Consider the following 15,423-nt stretch of genomic DNA (forward strand, 5'->3'; position numbering starts at 1 on the left):
ACTATCTCTGGAAGCTGTATATGGGCTATAAACGAGAGGTCTTCACCTGTCATGTGCAGGTCTGCTAAAAATTCCAGAGCCACCTTCCAAAGATACCCTCAACTAGCTGTGACAGAACCCTTGCCACCCATAGCCTAATACTGAGCAAGCAAAGAGGTTTCTGAAGGATCATGAACCATGCCTGCCTGAACTGTGAATTTGTCTTGTATTCTGTCTGCCCCCTAACCCTAAACCTCACAATTCTCAATTAATTCCCTTGGACCTTTCTGAACAGTCAGATTCCCCATCTAGAAACAACTTCTCACCTAACTCTATCATGACACCCTTCCCCTCCCCCATTGCCTGCCTTTCTGCATCACTGGGGGTCACATTTTGTGTAAAAATGATCTGATCACTTTTATTATACTTTGATGGATCACATTTAATAACAATATAAAACATTATGTTCAGACAAAATGTAGACAACTTAAAAAATATCACTTGGTTATTTATTTAGCCTGGAAAATGGGTAAGAAATATGTTTTTGGCCAAGTTCCATATTTTGGTTGCTCATTTTTTTCTTCTGTTTTAATTGTCTGTGCAGTGAGGAACCCTTGTGGAAACAATAATGGAGGTTGTGAGCAGATATGTGTTCTCAGTCACAGGACTGACAATGACGGACTAGGGTATAGATGCCGCTGTAAGTTAGGGTTTGATCTACAGCAAGATGGACGCCGATGTGTTGGTAAGTACATTTGCCTGCGTATGCTTATGGCTGCATTGAAATATTTTGAAAATTTGTTATAATTTGATCTGAAGATAAATGTGGGCCCCTATGCTACAGCACCTGGCCCGCCACCTCTGTTGCTACACCATTGCTTCACATCTTAATTGCAATGATGACCCTATTATATTACCTTTTGTTATGTGAACGCTGTTTCAAAGTTCATCTTAAGCCAAAAACTGTTGTCTTAGTTTTGGACAGAACAGGGAAAGATTAGAATCATTGTCTGGTTTTGACTGGTATCTGGGGCTCCATTAGAGATTGTCCCTTATATTCTTCCCTGGTGACAAGGGTTTTACTAGTTGGGAACTGAAGAAAACTGCAATAGGGACACAGACAGAAATTAAAATTTCATAGTATATGCATAAAAAACCCTAGATTTAGATGTCCGGTACTTTAAATGACCATTGTATTAATTAGTTGAATCCCTTCAGTGAGGATGCTCCCATATACCAAACTGACCCCAAGTAAAGAAAGGGGTCCTAAGGGAAATCCAGATATTTCCAGAGCAGTAAGGGTGCCACACCAATGCTGTTATCCAGGGTAGACGCTTTATATACTGTATAATCAACAGGATAAGAAAACCAATGTGCTTTGGGGGGTTCACACACTCTCCCGCCATCAGGGCTTATATATTGTGTAGCTTCAAAAAAGTCCTGAGCTCATGAAGATATGAAAAAGTGTAAAAGTCTCATGTTAAATAAAAGCTCTATCTGCAGCATACATTGCATTTTTGAAGCTACACAATATACAAGCCTTGATGAGGGGGGAGAGTGTGAACCCCCTACATGTGTTGACTCTTTTATCCTATTGATTATTTAATGAAAGACTACACTGGACTCTAACACCATAGGTGTGATGTCCTTACTGTTTTCTACATAACCAGAAATAAACACCTGACAGGGGTTCTGGGTTCTACTCTACTAAATAAAGTTTTTCCTAACCATGTTGCTGCTGGAGATTTTCCTTCACTTCCTCTTTGGAAAATATGTTGTTGGAAAGACAGAAAGTGAACGAAGCACCTGTATGCAGTAAAAATCGAACTGGGGTTCTAACCTACCTCCACTCTATCCAAAATAAAATAAAAGTTATGGCTGAACATATACTGTACTTAAAGGTACACCAAAAATGAAAAATTGCTGTATGCTTGCAATGAATTTCAGAGTCTAATCCGGACCTGTGCTTAAGAAATAAAGCCAAATACAACACAACTACCTTGTACTTCCTATCCTGTCATCATCACTGACTTTAATTTTTCTTCCAGGTATACAGAAATTTCTGCTTTTTTCCTCCCAAATGGCGGTCCGCGGGATTCCATTTAACCTCTCCTCACAGGAAGATGTCATCATCCCCATTACTGGGGTGCCCTCCTATTTTGTGGGAATAGATTTTGATGCTCAGGACAACAGTATATTTTACTCAGACACTGTGAAAGACATGATCTACAAGCAGAAAGTAGACGGGACAGGTAATTGTGGTGTTTATACAGCTCTGAACACAATGTTGGTCTTATTGACAAAGAAGTGAAAAGAACAATGAGTACATGTGAAGTGCTGTAAACCCTTGATAATCAGATTTCAATTCACTGATGATCTGAAAAATGCTATGTAAATGCAGCTTATAAAGTTAAAAATAAAGCCATAGACTATACAATCACAATGTACAATATCTGCAAAATCTTCTTTAGATTTATCAAAACTATACAATTTAAGGACAAACCTAAACAATCCATTTCTTTACAATCGAGAAGGTCCTTGCACTACATACTTAATGGTAGATTTAAAGTAGATTGTACAATTAGATGGTAATATAGTAACATAGTAGGTAAGGTTGAATAAAGACGCAGGTCCATCCAGTTCAACCTGTGTGTGTGTGTGTCTGTATGGAATAGTCTACAACAATAACTAAAGTCAAAATGTTATGGTTTTGGATAGAGTAGGGGAGGGTTATAACCCCTGCCACTTTTTTTGCCATCCGCGTCCCTTTGGAGAGATTTCCCTTAACTTCTTGTCCAATAGCCACAACATGAAGTGAAAAGAAATCCCTGGTGGTCAGCAAGGTCACCAGAACTAGTGTCCCCATTGGAAAAACAGAGAGGGTGAATGTGCCTAACGGGGACACAGGCAGTGATAAAAACCTGACAAATGTTCCAATCCCTCTCCACTCTATCCAAAAATGTTAAAAAGTTTTAACATTTTAACTTGATTCAGACATACTCAACTTTTACATAATGTGCACAGTAGGAGGAGGGCCCATGCACAGTTCTAATTTAAAAAAAATGATATTAAATGTGCCTGCCCGTTACTTGGAACTTACAAAATGCCTTAGGGGTAGGCAACCTCAACACTCCAGCTGTGGTGAAACTACAAATACAATAAAGCACTGCAACACTCTGACAGCCACAGGCATGACTCCCAGAGGCAGAGTCATGAGGGATTTGTAGTTTCACCACAGATGCCGAGGTTGTCAATCCCTGCCTTAGACCCCTTTCACACGCAGACACATGCCGCATTCTGGGATCCCTGTCTACAGATTCTACAGATTCTTGTTGCAGGAATCCCAGGTGTCCCTGCTGAGATGCAGCCACTGTACCCATTGAAGTTAATGCCAGGGTAACAGTGGCCCCATCTGGCTATATCCAGGGACAATCATCTATCCTGATAATAAAGAGATGTCACCAGCACACCAGACTCCTTCAAGGATAGTCAGTCGTGAATTTATTCAAAACTTATGTCAAATACATAAGGTTTTAGGAACCACACAGGATCCCTTCATCAGGCATATGACATCACTGCTATGCCTGATGAAGGGATCCTGTGTGGTCCCGATCATCTATCCTGTCATCTATCCAATCATCTATCCTGAACCGCGTGTAACCGTGGCATGTCCGAATACACGCTGACTGCCGTTGAGAAATGTGGCCACTGTCACCCTGTTATTACCTTCAATGGGTACAGCAGCCGGATCTCAACAGGGACACCTGGGATTCCTGCCACAGGTATCTGTAGGTTCTTGTCGCAGGAATCCCAGAACGTGGCATAAATCACTGTGTGAATGGGGCCTCAGCCAATGCATTTTTATATTCAATACAAAGTTTCAGTGTAAAACGTTATTTATATATACTGGTGTCTCAGCACCTGATTCTCTCTACCAGACACAGTACGTTCCGGCCCGATTCTGTCCAGAACGCACTGCATCGCATTGCGGCCGGCTCACTATGTTGTGGGGCAGGAGGGGGCGTGACGGTCCATTGAAGTTAATGGCACCGTAGCCACACCCTCTGGCCGGAATGCAATCAGCCGCACGGGAACACAAGGCACATTATGCCTCCGGTCCGGTCCATACAAAAAAGTGCTTACGGCATTTTGTTTGCATAATGTGCCTTGCGTTCTCGTGCGGCCGATCGCATTGCGGCCGGAGGGCGTGGCTATGGTGCCATTCACTTCAGTGGACCGCCCTGCCCCCTCCTGTCCCACAACATAGAGAGCCGGCCGCAATGGGGTGCAGTGTGTTCTGGCCAGAATCGGTCCGGAACATGCCTGGTATGAACGAGGCCTTAAGCTGGCCATACACCTATAGATTATCTGCAGATTTTCTATTGTCAGATGGAAAAAGTGCAACAGATTCCTCCAGCTACACTAAACTGTGTGGATGGAGGAATCTCCCACTGGGCCAAACTTTAGTATCTTGCTAGTCGGCCCCGCTGGCTCTCAAAATACCTGAACAATGCCTGCATCCAATCAGATTGTTCAGGTATTTTGACAGCCAGCGAGGCCGACTAGCAATATACTGAAGCTTGGCCCAGTGGGAGATTCCTCCATCCACACAGTTTAGCGTAGATGGAGACATGTGTTGCACTTTTTCCATCTGACCATAGAAAATCTGCAGCTAACCTATAGGTGAATGGCCAGCTTTACACTATACAAAACTAAAAAAAGTTTTGTATGGCCAATCACTTTAAATCAGAAGTGTAATACGTTTTGTTTTATACAGAATGGATTGCTGTTTCCTTATAACGACATTGCAGTTGTGTTCTATGAGCAGTTTGGATGCAAATCATGCTTAGCCGAGCTTTTCCTCAATGTTAACAGGTGTTTAAATCCATCAAATACATATTAGTTCATCCGCAGCTCTTTTACATTTGTTGTTATTTAGACGTTTTCCCTTCAGTTTTTTTTTTTTTTTTTGTAGCAGTCATCAGCCAAATGATGCCTTTAACCTGATAACGCTGTCAATGTCATACAAGGCATTTAAGATAAATGTATCTTTGAAGAGTGTGGAATTCAAGCGGGAGGCTCCCTCAGTACTGGCCAGTGCCAGCTCTATGGGGGTACGAGGCTTCGCACACTGTGCACGGCTCACACCAGACACACATTGCAGCTTGGTAGTCTTAGCAGGTTTCAGAGGCTCTGATTAGAAAGAGATGAGAAAGCAAAACATGTCCAAGAAGAATCTGGCATGAAATAACTTCCCACAAGAAATTGTGAACACTAGAAATGTAACCAGCAGGGTTTTCGGCTGGACTTTAATCGGCATATCAGGGCTAACTTAGAGGGGCGCGGTGTAGTTATGTGTAGTGCAGTGTTCTTTATTAGGGCTCATTAGGTGCATTAGACAAGTGCGTTGATATGAATCAATTTGCATCCTCGTTGCCTTATGTGTAGATGTGTTTGGTGCATTGCCATGACATTTCCAATGTGTTTTTGAACTTAGAATTTGAAGTGGATAAGAGCCAGTGACCAAGACTTGTTAATACCTGTTGCCAATGCATCAAAAGGTGTATTATATATGTTTTGATGTGCTGCCATATGCACTAAAACGCAGAAGAAAATAGACATGTCATATGTTCCAAAATGTACTGCACTAGAGCGCTGAGATGGGAACAGACACATTTTTGGTATGGGAAAGTTCATTTTTAGAGTGTTGCAACAGTGCATATGGGCCCTAAATGTTTGCTGGAGGCTCATTCTGGAAATAATATAATGGAAAAGGGTTGTAAGGAAGTGTTGCTGCTGTTTTTTGTACATAATGCAAGGTGGGCGCACAGTAAGTATAGAAAGGGGAGTTCTATGTGCACCCCAGAACTTCATGAATCTAAGCTGCAGCTCTTCTGGACCCATGTTCAAAATATATCTCACAGTGCAATTCTGCCATGTGCTTTAGGTAAGGAAATCCTCACAGCCAACAGGGTGGAAGGTGTGGAAGATCTGGCATTTGATTGGATCTCTAGAAACCTATACTGGACCGACCCGAGATACCGGAGCATCAGCGTCATGAGGCTGGCAGACAAATCCAGAAGAGCCATTATCCAGAATTTAAATCAACCTCGCTCCATCGTGGTGCATCCGGTGTTGGGGTAAACCAGTCTTGCCTTCTCTCTATTTTTCTTTCTACGTCTGTGTTTTCATAACCCGTTTGCGCTGATCAGAAGCAGAATTAATGGAGGATGTTTTCTGTTTATTTTCCGTGATCTTGCATGTTCCGCGTCCAGCTGTTTGCGTCTGTGTTGCTGGCAGGCGAGGAGACTGTAAAGTAATATGTTGCTCAGTGGGAATATGCTAAAAAGTTCTCCTGAAAACTTCAATCTTCTAACAGCGTTTTCTTTTACTGTCACGAAGCCAGGAGAGTCAGGCTTGCCGAACCATTATTCACTTTAGAGTGCTACTGTCTCCAGCTGAGATATAATGCTCTGCTTTATGCTTTAGATATAGTTGGTGGCGTCTTACTTCCTGATGAAATGTTATCCTTTCTGTTTTATCTTTTATGTCCGCACGTATGCTTAAAGAGGTACTCCATCTATTAACATAATAATTAACCCTTCCAGTGGGGCCTATCTTGCACTTAAAGGTGTCATTACTCGTTTTGGTCTAGGGGACAGAATACAGAATATATACTCACCTGATCCTCAGTCCTGCAGTGCTCAGCACTCACCTCTCTCTCCCTCCGCTCCTGATGTTGGAACGCCCCTCAGCGTCCTCACGTCTAATACAGGTGAATGGACCTGCATTAGACGTGATGACATCAGCAGTCCTTAGACCACCAGAGCCCGGGGGGAGAAGAGGCTGCAGGGACCGGTCTAGCAGCAAGGCAGGATGGAGGATCAGGTAAATTATATCTTCTCTATTGCAGCAGATTCTTCTCATTGACATACAATGCTTCTAAAGTAGAGTATAGATGGTTAGAATATAGAATTAACAAAATTGATTAGTTCGACTTTCTAATCGTTGATGAAGTCAAATCGACGATCAATTACAACCGCAGTGATAAAACAATCCTAAGGTGCATGTTGGAAATTTTTTTTGATCGAATGAGCTTTTAACAGTGAATGTGATTTTCGTTCTGAAACCCCATTCAATCCAAAATAGAATGTTAAATAAAAATGAATATTAAATTTGTACGACAATCAGCAATTTTCTGATACAAGTATACAATGTTCCGATGGGAGTTTTTTTATACGAACGTTCATGCAAAAATCTACCCGTGTATTCCATACTTTAGTCTTTAATTCTTTGTTAGGACAGGCAGTGTTCAAATCCAGTTTACAACTGGAAATGAAATCTGCCAGCACAGTACAGACAGGGTTCATTAGAGTAAACATAACCTTCCACAGCAAGGACGTGAATGTTCGCTCTGTGTGAATAGCTTCCCAAACAAACGTTCTTTAATAATTTTCTTTACAAATTTGAATGAATTTTTGAATGCCTTCATGTAATATCACATTATGACCACTAGATGGAGCTAAAGGAGGAAATAAGTATTTTTGTTTTCAATGCTCTTCAACACCATCTAGTAGCCATAATGCAGTATCACATGGAAAAAGTTCATGTTCATAAATAGACCCCAAAATGTATGTAAACCCTAATAATTGTCTTCTATTATTTGCTCACTTCTGATATGTTAAATATTCAGTTAAAAGTGTTTTGTTATATCTCTCCCATAAGTGGGAAAGTTACCTATTGATCCTGCCAGAGATCTGGTGGGTTCCTAACTGCAGGTAGTGAGCTAGTAACACTGTGCCTCTGCTGCAATTCAATTTCAAGGGCTTATTAGCCCTGCCCAGTGTCCACCTGTAAATTACAGAATTCCTCCCTCTTATTTCATGGAGATGAGGCGAATGGGGGTGTTCTTAAGTTTAAAGCAAGAGTGAGCAGCCTACGGTGATAACATTGCTCTTCCATAGATACAGTGCAATGAGTCAGCATTGTCACCCTAGTACAGGATCACTAGGTGAAAATAAAGGGTGAAAAGACCAATTCCGTCACCAAATCTAAGAACGGTAAGTTGCCATAGATTACATTTTTGTACTTGGTGTTAGATACACGTTACCCTCTAGCTCCTTACTGTACCTTAAGCCCATCTATAGTTAACCCCAAAAACTAAACTATTACCTGGACTATCAAAGCCAGTACTCACAATATCCCACTCCGATCAATTGTAGTCCCATGCCAGTTTGCTCTGATGCCACAATTGTACTGCCTGAAAACCCTACTTTTTACTTTTAGTGGCTCAACAGGTACACTGGGGTAGATACACATTTTAATGTTTCTTTAATACTGCATCACATAACATCTCAGAATGGGAAAGCATTATGAATATGCAGTATGATAGAAAAAGTATGTCATTATATTTTATGCTTTATTCTGATTTGCTTAGGTTTCTGTATTGGACTGATTGGTACCGACCAGCAAAGATCATGAGGTCGTGGTGTGATGGATCTCATGCGATGCCAATAGTGAACACAACTCTTGGATGGCCCAACGGTTTAGCTATGGACTGGGGGTAACTCATTAATTACTGTTACTTGTCAAAGGAATGCACAGATATTTTATCACCTACCTGGCAGGTGAAGAGTACAGCAGGCTTTCTTACAAGAAACATATTATGATCTATGGGTTATTATATTCTAATGTTACATGATGTATGTCAAAGTACACCTGTCATGCCTATGATGTATTAAGGCTGACCCAAGAGGTCCCTGCAGATAACATTTAACATTTGTACTTTATGGTCTTAAAGTTCATGAATCCAGACCGCACCATACAAATATTAACTTCCATTCAATTTATATCTCAATGTATGTTAGTCAAGCCTGCAGGTGAACATGAGAGATTGGGGTACCATGGCAGAGTTCTGACTCTGGAGTTGGAAGCCACCATATGTATACTTTATGCCCCAGGTTCAGAGTTGTCTATTGACAATTATTCCTATAGTGTAGTTGACAAAACTAATTTTCTCCTTACTGTTCTGCTTCAGTTACTTTTTAGCTGTGACAGCCATTAACGAAACATTAAGAAAAACAAGTATTTCAGAGATACATTTGGGCTTCCTTCATAGGGCAAGAAGAACATATTCCATTTGGGCACGGTATATGTATCTTTGTAGGCATTGTATACTTGTTGTAAGCAATGACCTTCCCACACGGAATTAGTACACATTATTTGTGACTTAAAATCGTGATTACTTTTAAATGTGAATCGTTCAGTTTTACCCTGAAATTAAAAACAAAGGACACATAGGGACATTAACTATATTGCCCAAAGTATTGGGACACCTCTCCAAATCATTGGATTCACATTTCCGTGAAATTTCCTTGCTACTAAATATTCCACGGTCATGTGTTAGTGGTATTATAACAAAGTGGAAGCAACAGGGAACAATAGCAACTCAGCCACGAAGTGGTAGGCCACGTAAAATGACAGAGCAGGGTCAGCGCATGCTGAAGCGCACAGTGCGCAGAAGTCACCAACTGTCTGTAGAGTCAATAGCTACAGACTTCCAAACTTCGTGTGGCCTTCAGATTGACACAACAACAGTGCGTAGAGAGCTTTATGGAATGGGTTTCCATGGCCGAGCAGCTGCATTCACGCCTTACATTACCAAGTGCAATGCAAAGCGCCAGTTGCAGTGGCGTAAAGCACGCCGCCACTGGACTCTAGAGAAGTGGAGACGTGCTCTCTGGAGTGACGAATCACGCTTCTGTGTCTGGCATTTCGATGGATGTGTCTGGGTTTGGCAGTTGACAGGGGAACTTTACTTGCCTGACTGCATTGTGCCAAGTGTAAAGTTTGGTAGAGGGGGATTATGGTGTGGGGTTGTTTTTCAGGGGTTGGGCTTAAAGGAACTCTTAAGGCATCAGCATACCAAGACATTTTGGACAATTTCATGCTCCCAACTTTGTGGGAACAGTTTTGGGACGGTCCCTTCCTGTTCCAACATGACTGCGCACCAGTGCACAAAGCAAGGTCCATAAAGACATGGATGAGCGAGTTTGGGGTGGACGAACTTGACTGGCCTGCACAGAGTCCTGATCTCAGCCTGATAGAACACCTTTGGGATGAATTAGAGTGGAGACTGCGAGCCCGGCCTTCTCGTCCAACATCAGTACCTCACAAATGCGCTTCTGGAAGAATGGTCCAACATTCCCATAGACACCCTCCTAAACCTTGTGGACGCCTTCCCAGAAGAGTTGAAGCTGTTATAGCGGCAAAGGGTGGGCCTACTCAATATTAAACCCGACGGACTAAGACTGGGATGCCATTAAAGTTCATGTGCGTGTAAAGGCAGGCGTCCCAATACTTTTGGCAATATAGTGTTCATATGAAGTGGTGATTGTAACATTCATCACCAGTGGTGATCATTCACTGAGTATTAAAACACATCCACCATAAATATTCACCTGCAATGAATGCTTGGCAAATGCCACATTCACTGCTATAGAAAAATGTTTCTACCGGCTGATTTATAAATGTTCCATTCGCACAGCACTAGCGCTACTAGATGGCACTGAGAAGCATTGGATTTTCCTATGCTCCTCAGGGCCATCTAGAGGCACTAGTAACATGGTAACATGCGAACGGTATCCGTCCAACTATATGCTGTCCGAAACATTTATAATTTAGTATCAAGTTATTAGTAAAATATTTAACATAATCTTATAATAGTGATTCCCAGCACAGTGAAGTAATTTCTTCTTTTTAAATAACACGTAGCTTTTCTTTTTTACAGTTCGTTGCGAATCTTCTGGGTGGATGCTTTCTTTGATAAGGTTGAACATAGCAACTTTGATGGTACAGACAGACAAACTCTTAGTCGAATAACACAAATGACTCATCCGTTTGGACTTACAATTTACGGAGGTAAGATGACTAACTTCTTTTAATGTTTTTATTTTCTCAGGTATAGTAAATGGCTATTTCCATTCTTAGCAAATCCTTAATTGTGTCTTTCCACATTGCGTATGCTCACATTGTTGAATTCTGCTAAGTGGCATTTATCATCTGTCAAAACTGTAAGCCAGAAGACAAAATGGCCTCTGCCTGGATAGTCTGTAGCCCTCAATACTGGTCGCTTTGTGCTTATTCTTATGAAGAATCTACTGGGGACACAGTGACACTCTCAATAACCTTTAGTGGATTCTCTAGAGTAACACATGGAGAGTGTACTGCAGACAGCAAAACAAGAAGTTCAGCTCACAGTAGGTCTGAACTATCACTGAGACAGGAAGTGAAGGCAAATTTTCCCAGACAGGAAGTGCTGGCTGTAAGAATAAGAATCTACTATAAATATTCTTTTTTTACTTCTCAAAAGCTGCGGTCATATGATCCTCCTGTACTGAGTGGACTCTCTTCCTTTGTTTACATCTGGCAAAGTCTTTCTTTGAGTGTCCATGTCACAGGATACTTTCTATTGGCAGCAGAATCCTCACAGGGTTCAGAAGAGTAGTGACATCATCACAAGGGGTCAGTAGGGGACTGACCATCAAGGGATCATTTGAACTATGGTTTAGCGGTACTCTGCACACAGAAACGGCTTGGGTGAGGGACCTGGAGGGGGGACTTAGATAAGTATAACTTGTTTCACAACATAAGGAAAAATAGAAACTCTGGAGTAGGGCCTAGAGGGGTGTGGGGGTCATATTTTGCCTGGAGTGGGGCTTTAGAGCGTATCCAAACGCAAAAACAAAATTGTAATATATTAAAGCATACCAATTCTTAGATGTGGTGACTACATCATTTTCTTTAATGAATTTTCTTCCTTTGTTTTTCCCCTGGTGATCAAGCCAGTGACACACTTCTTGTCTTATGGTGGCTCCACTCAATGGAAGAGAAACTGAGCCTCCCTTGGACATCAGCATTGTCACTCTCTGGGAAAGGTTGTGTTAGATACTTAGATTCAGATTTAGATGGACTTGACCAACACATTAAATCTGAACTCTGGATAACACTTTTCAAGTAGTTACAACAACAGTTTTTTTTTCTTTTGGGATAAAGGTTTTACATTAATGTATAAAAGCTGACCATTGTAAGCACCCCTGTCAGTGTTAAATGGTTTGTCTCAGCCCTCTGTCTACCTCGCCATATACGGTAATCAGAAAAATAACAGACTTACTGGCTGGATCACCAGGTGAAAATAAAACCTAAAATAAATGTACCACATCTAAGACTAGGCAAGCTGCAATATATAAAATTTTTGCTTTTGGGTTTAGATACGCTTTAAGTAAAATGTATTACTAGCAATATGAATAAAAGTATACGATGTTGCTTCAAATGTTAAGTTGCTTTTGGGGTAAAGTTCTACTTTTCAATGTGAAAATGTTGTTATTTATGTATCCATTAACTCAGTCATCCCTTCATGCAGCGGCACAAGTACTCAGGTCTGAATTGTCTGTATTTGGTCTAGGTTATGCATACATTACAGACTGGAGGCTCAAAGGAATAGTTCGTGTTAGGAAATACGATGGAGGAGAGATGACCATTATTCGTAGAGGGATCAACAACATTGCACATGTGAAATCATTTGATGCAGGTATCCAAATAGGTAAGCCAGTGCACAGTTGGTTAAAGTGACACTAAACTCAGGAGCTAAATCTTAAAAATACATTAAAGTACCTTAACTATTAACGAAAATGTATCTTATTTGAGTGTCACTCGGCTGATCTTCAAATCATCTCTGAATTGGTGCTGACTCTTGTAACATTATAGTTAACTTGGGCATGCAAATAATATTAGTTATTTGTCTATCAAAGGATCAAATCCCTGCAATAGACCAACAAATCCAAATGGAGACTGCAGTCATTTTTGCTTTCCGGCCCCTAACTACCAGCGGGTGTGCGGCTGTCCATATGGAATGAAGTTGGCTTCTGGACAGAGCATCTGTGTGGAGGATCCATCAAATGAACCCCCAACATTGCAGTGTGGACAGTATTCATTTGCCTGTGCCAACGGCAAGTGTGTGCCAAGCTATTATCGTTGTGATGGGGTTGATGACTGTCATGACAATAGTGATGAACAAGGCTGCGGATCACTAAGTAAGTAATAGACTGTGTAACAATGATAAAAGTAAGAATCATCAACTTTTATTTAATAAGGACAAAAAACTAAACAATCACAGACCGTCTTTCACCTGTCCCAAACCAACATTTCTCAACATTTTCTAAGTCATGGCACCCTTTAAAAATATGCAAAATCTCAAGGCACCCCAGTCTAAATTGTAAAAAATATAAATGTAGATATGCAAAGAGCAACGCGTAGCCCCCCAAAATCTACGCCAGACTCTTATCCGAGATATAAATCTAGTTATATATTTTAAGGGGGACCACACACATTGAATAAATCCCTGAAAGGATCCCTGAAAGGAACGACACTGGTAGGAGATATTGCCTAGAAATCTGCTTCATTTGTATAGTGTCCAGACTTTTCTTCCCCTCTTAGAAGGACACACTATGTGCTATGTACTCTGTAGGTTAGAGCTGACAGGTTCTCTTTAAGATTTTGTAGACACTTATAGAGGACTGAAATAAATGTGTTATTCCTAGTATATCAATATGCATTTTGTGTCCTTAAAAGCCTTTTCTTGGATGCATCCAAAGAAATCACTTGATTCCCCAGTAATACCAAACAGTGTGGATGGATGAACCTCCCCTGACAGCTATTATATTGATGTCACCTTCACCTGTCAAAATACCCATACAGTGATCACAGCTGATTGGCTGCAGTCACTTGTCAGGCAACTCTTTCCAGCCAACTCCTTTGATTATTCAAATAAAATTTGTTGAGCCGGGTGGTGTCAGCAGGGCACCCACAGCCCAAATAAAAGCCGATTTACATAATTTGAGCCATGTATGGCCAACTTTAGGTCACAATAAATATAGTGGATATTCTGGATGGCATTTGCAACTACTGTGCACATGAAAGCGAAAAAAAAAAAGCTTCTAAAATAAGAGAATTTTGAGCTTTTTTTATTCCCCAGCACTTATGTAATATCCTTGTAGCCAGAAGACTGTTTGATTTATGTTTTTTAGGTAAATATCTGAAGCGGCACTAATTATGTAAAAGCTGTGTTAAGTTAAATTAATCAAAATATTTTACAAATTAAAGTTACAAGTTATATACAAGTTATATATATTATTAAACAACTGTTATTTTCAGTAAACAAATATTGAAATATAATTGACTACAAACCATCATGGTTTTGATTTAAGAAGACTTGAATGCCAGGCAAATCTTTGTCACATGTATCAGTGTTGGTCTTTGTTCCTTCTTGCAGATAACACATGTTCTTCCAGAGCCTTCACATGCCGTAATGGGCAATGCATTCCTCAGAACTGGCGCTGTGATAAACACAATGACTGTCTTGATGGTAGCGATGAGCAGAACTGTCCTACCCAGGGTCCTCGATCATGTCCTGGCAACTACTTCACCTGCAGTAATAATCATTGCATCCCTCGCATATGGCTCTGTGACACGGATAATGACTGCGGAGATGGATCTGATGAGGTGAACTGCAGTAAGTACCCATTTTCCACAAGAAAACACATTTGAGTTGAAAGGGTATGAAACCTCAGCTTCTGTGTTACAATAGAAACTTCCTTTATTTGTTGTGCTGTCAGTCAGCATCATATAATGGGGAAATTGTATCTCTCATAATTTAATGTGGGAGTGGGAACTCTCATTACATAATAGAGGAATGTGATTCCTCATCATATAATGGGGGAAAGATATCTCTCCTTATATAATGGGAGAATAGGATCTCTCATCATGTAATGTGGGAAAGATATCTCTCCTCATATAATGGGGGAAAGATATCTCTCCTCATATAATGGGGCACTAGGATCTCTCATCATATAATGGGGGAATGGGATCTCTCATCGTGTAATGGGGGAATGGGATCTCTCCTCATGTAATGGGGGAATGGGATCTCTCATCATGTAATGTGGGAATGGGATCTCTCATCATATAATGGGGGAATAGGATCTCTCATCATGTAATGTGGGAATGGGATCTCTCATCATATAATGGGGGAAAGATATCTCTCATCATATAATGGTGGAAAGATATATCTCCTCATGTAATGGGGGAATGGGATCTCTCCTCATGTAATGTGGGAATGGGATCTCTCATCATATAATGGGTGGAAAGATATCTCTCATCATATAATGGGGAATAGGATCTCTCATCATATAATGGGCGAATGGGATCCCTTATCATATAATGGGTGAATTGGATCTCTCATTATATATTAAGGGAATGGAATCTCTCATTATATAGTAAGAGAATGGGGTCTCTCGTCATGTAATGGGGGAATGGGATCTCTTATCACATAATGGGGGAATGAGATCCCTTATCATATAATTGGGAAATGGGATCTCTCGACACATAATA

General features: G+C 40.8%; 1 protein-coding gene across 2 annotated transcripts in view; it reads left to right on the plus strand.

Annotated features, from left to right (window-relative positions):
* LRP2 (LDL receptor related protein 2) overlaps nucleotides 1-15,423 on the plus strand; it is a 138,500-nt gene that overhangs the window by 21,054 nt on the left and 102,023 nt on the right. For both annotated transcript variants that reach the window (XR_001941840.1, XM_018568553.1), the window contains exons 11-18: nucleotides 584-724; nucleotides 2,028-2,231; nucleotides 5,927-6,119; nucleotides 8,417-8,542; nucleotides 10,769-10,899; nucleotides 12,443-12,580; nucleotides 12,789-13,065; nucleotides 14,304-14,548. Coding sequence is in view for 1 of the 2 variants with exons in the window: in XM_018568553.1 (XP_018424055.1) it covers nucleotides 584-724; nucleotides 2,028-2,231; nucleotides 5,927-6,119; nucleotides 8,417-8,542; nucleotides 10,769-10,899; nucleotides 12,443-12,580; nucleotides 12,789-13,065; nucleotides 14,304-14,548 (1,455 nt within the window). In the remaining variant the exon portion in view is untranslated. The remainder of the gene's footprint in view (nucleotides 1-583; nucleotides 725-2,027; nucleotides 2,232-5,926; nucleotides 6,120-8,416; nucleotides 8,543-10,768; nucleotides 10,900-12,442; nucleotides 12,581-12,788; nucleotides 13,066-14,303; nucleotides 14,549-15,423) is intronic.

Source organism: Nanorana parkeri, unplaced genomic scaffold, assembly GCF_000935625.1.
Source record: "Nanorana parkeri isolate BGI_ZX_2015 unplaced genomic scaffold, ASM93562v1 scaffold1206, whole genome shotgun sequence".
Classification (NCBI taxonomy): domain Eukaryota; kingdom Metazoa; phylum Chordata; class Amphibia; order Anura; family Dicroglossidae; genus Nanorana; species Nanorana parkeri.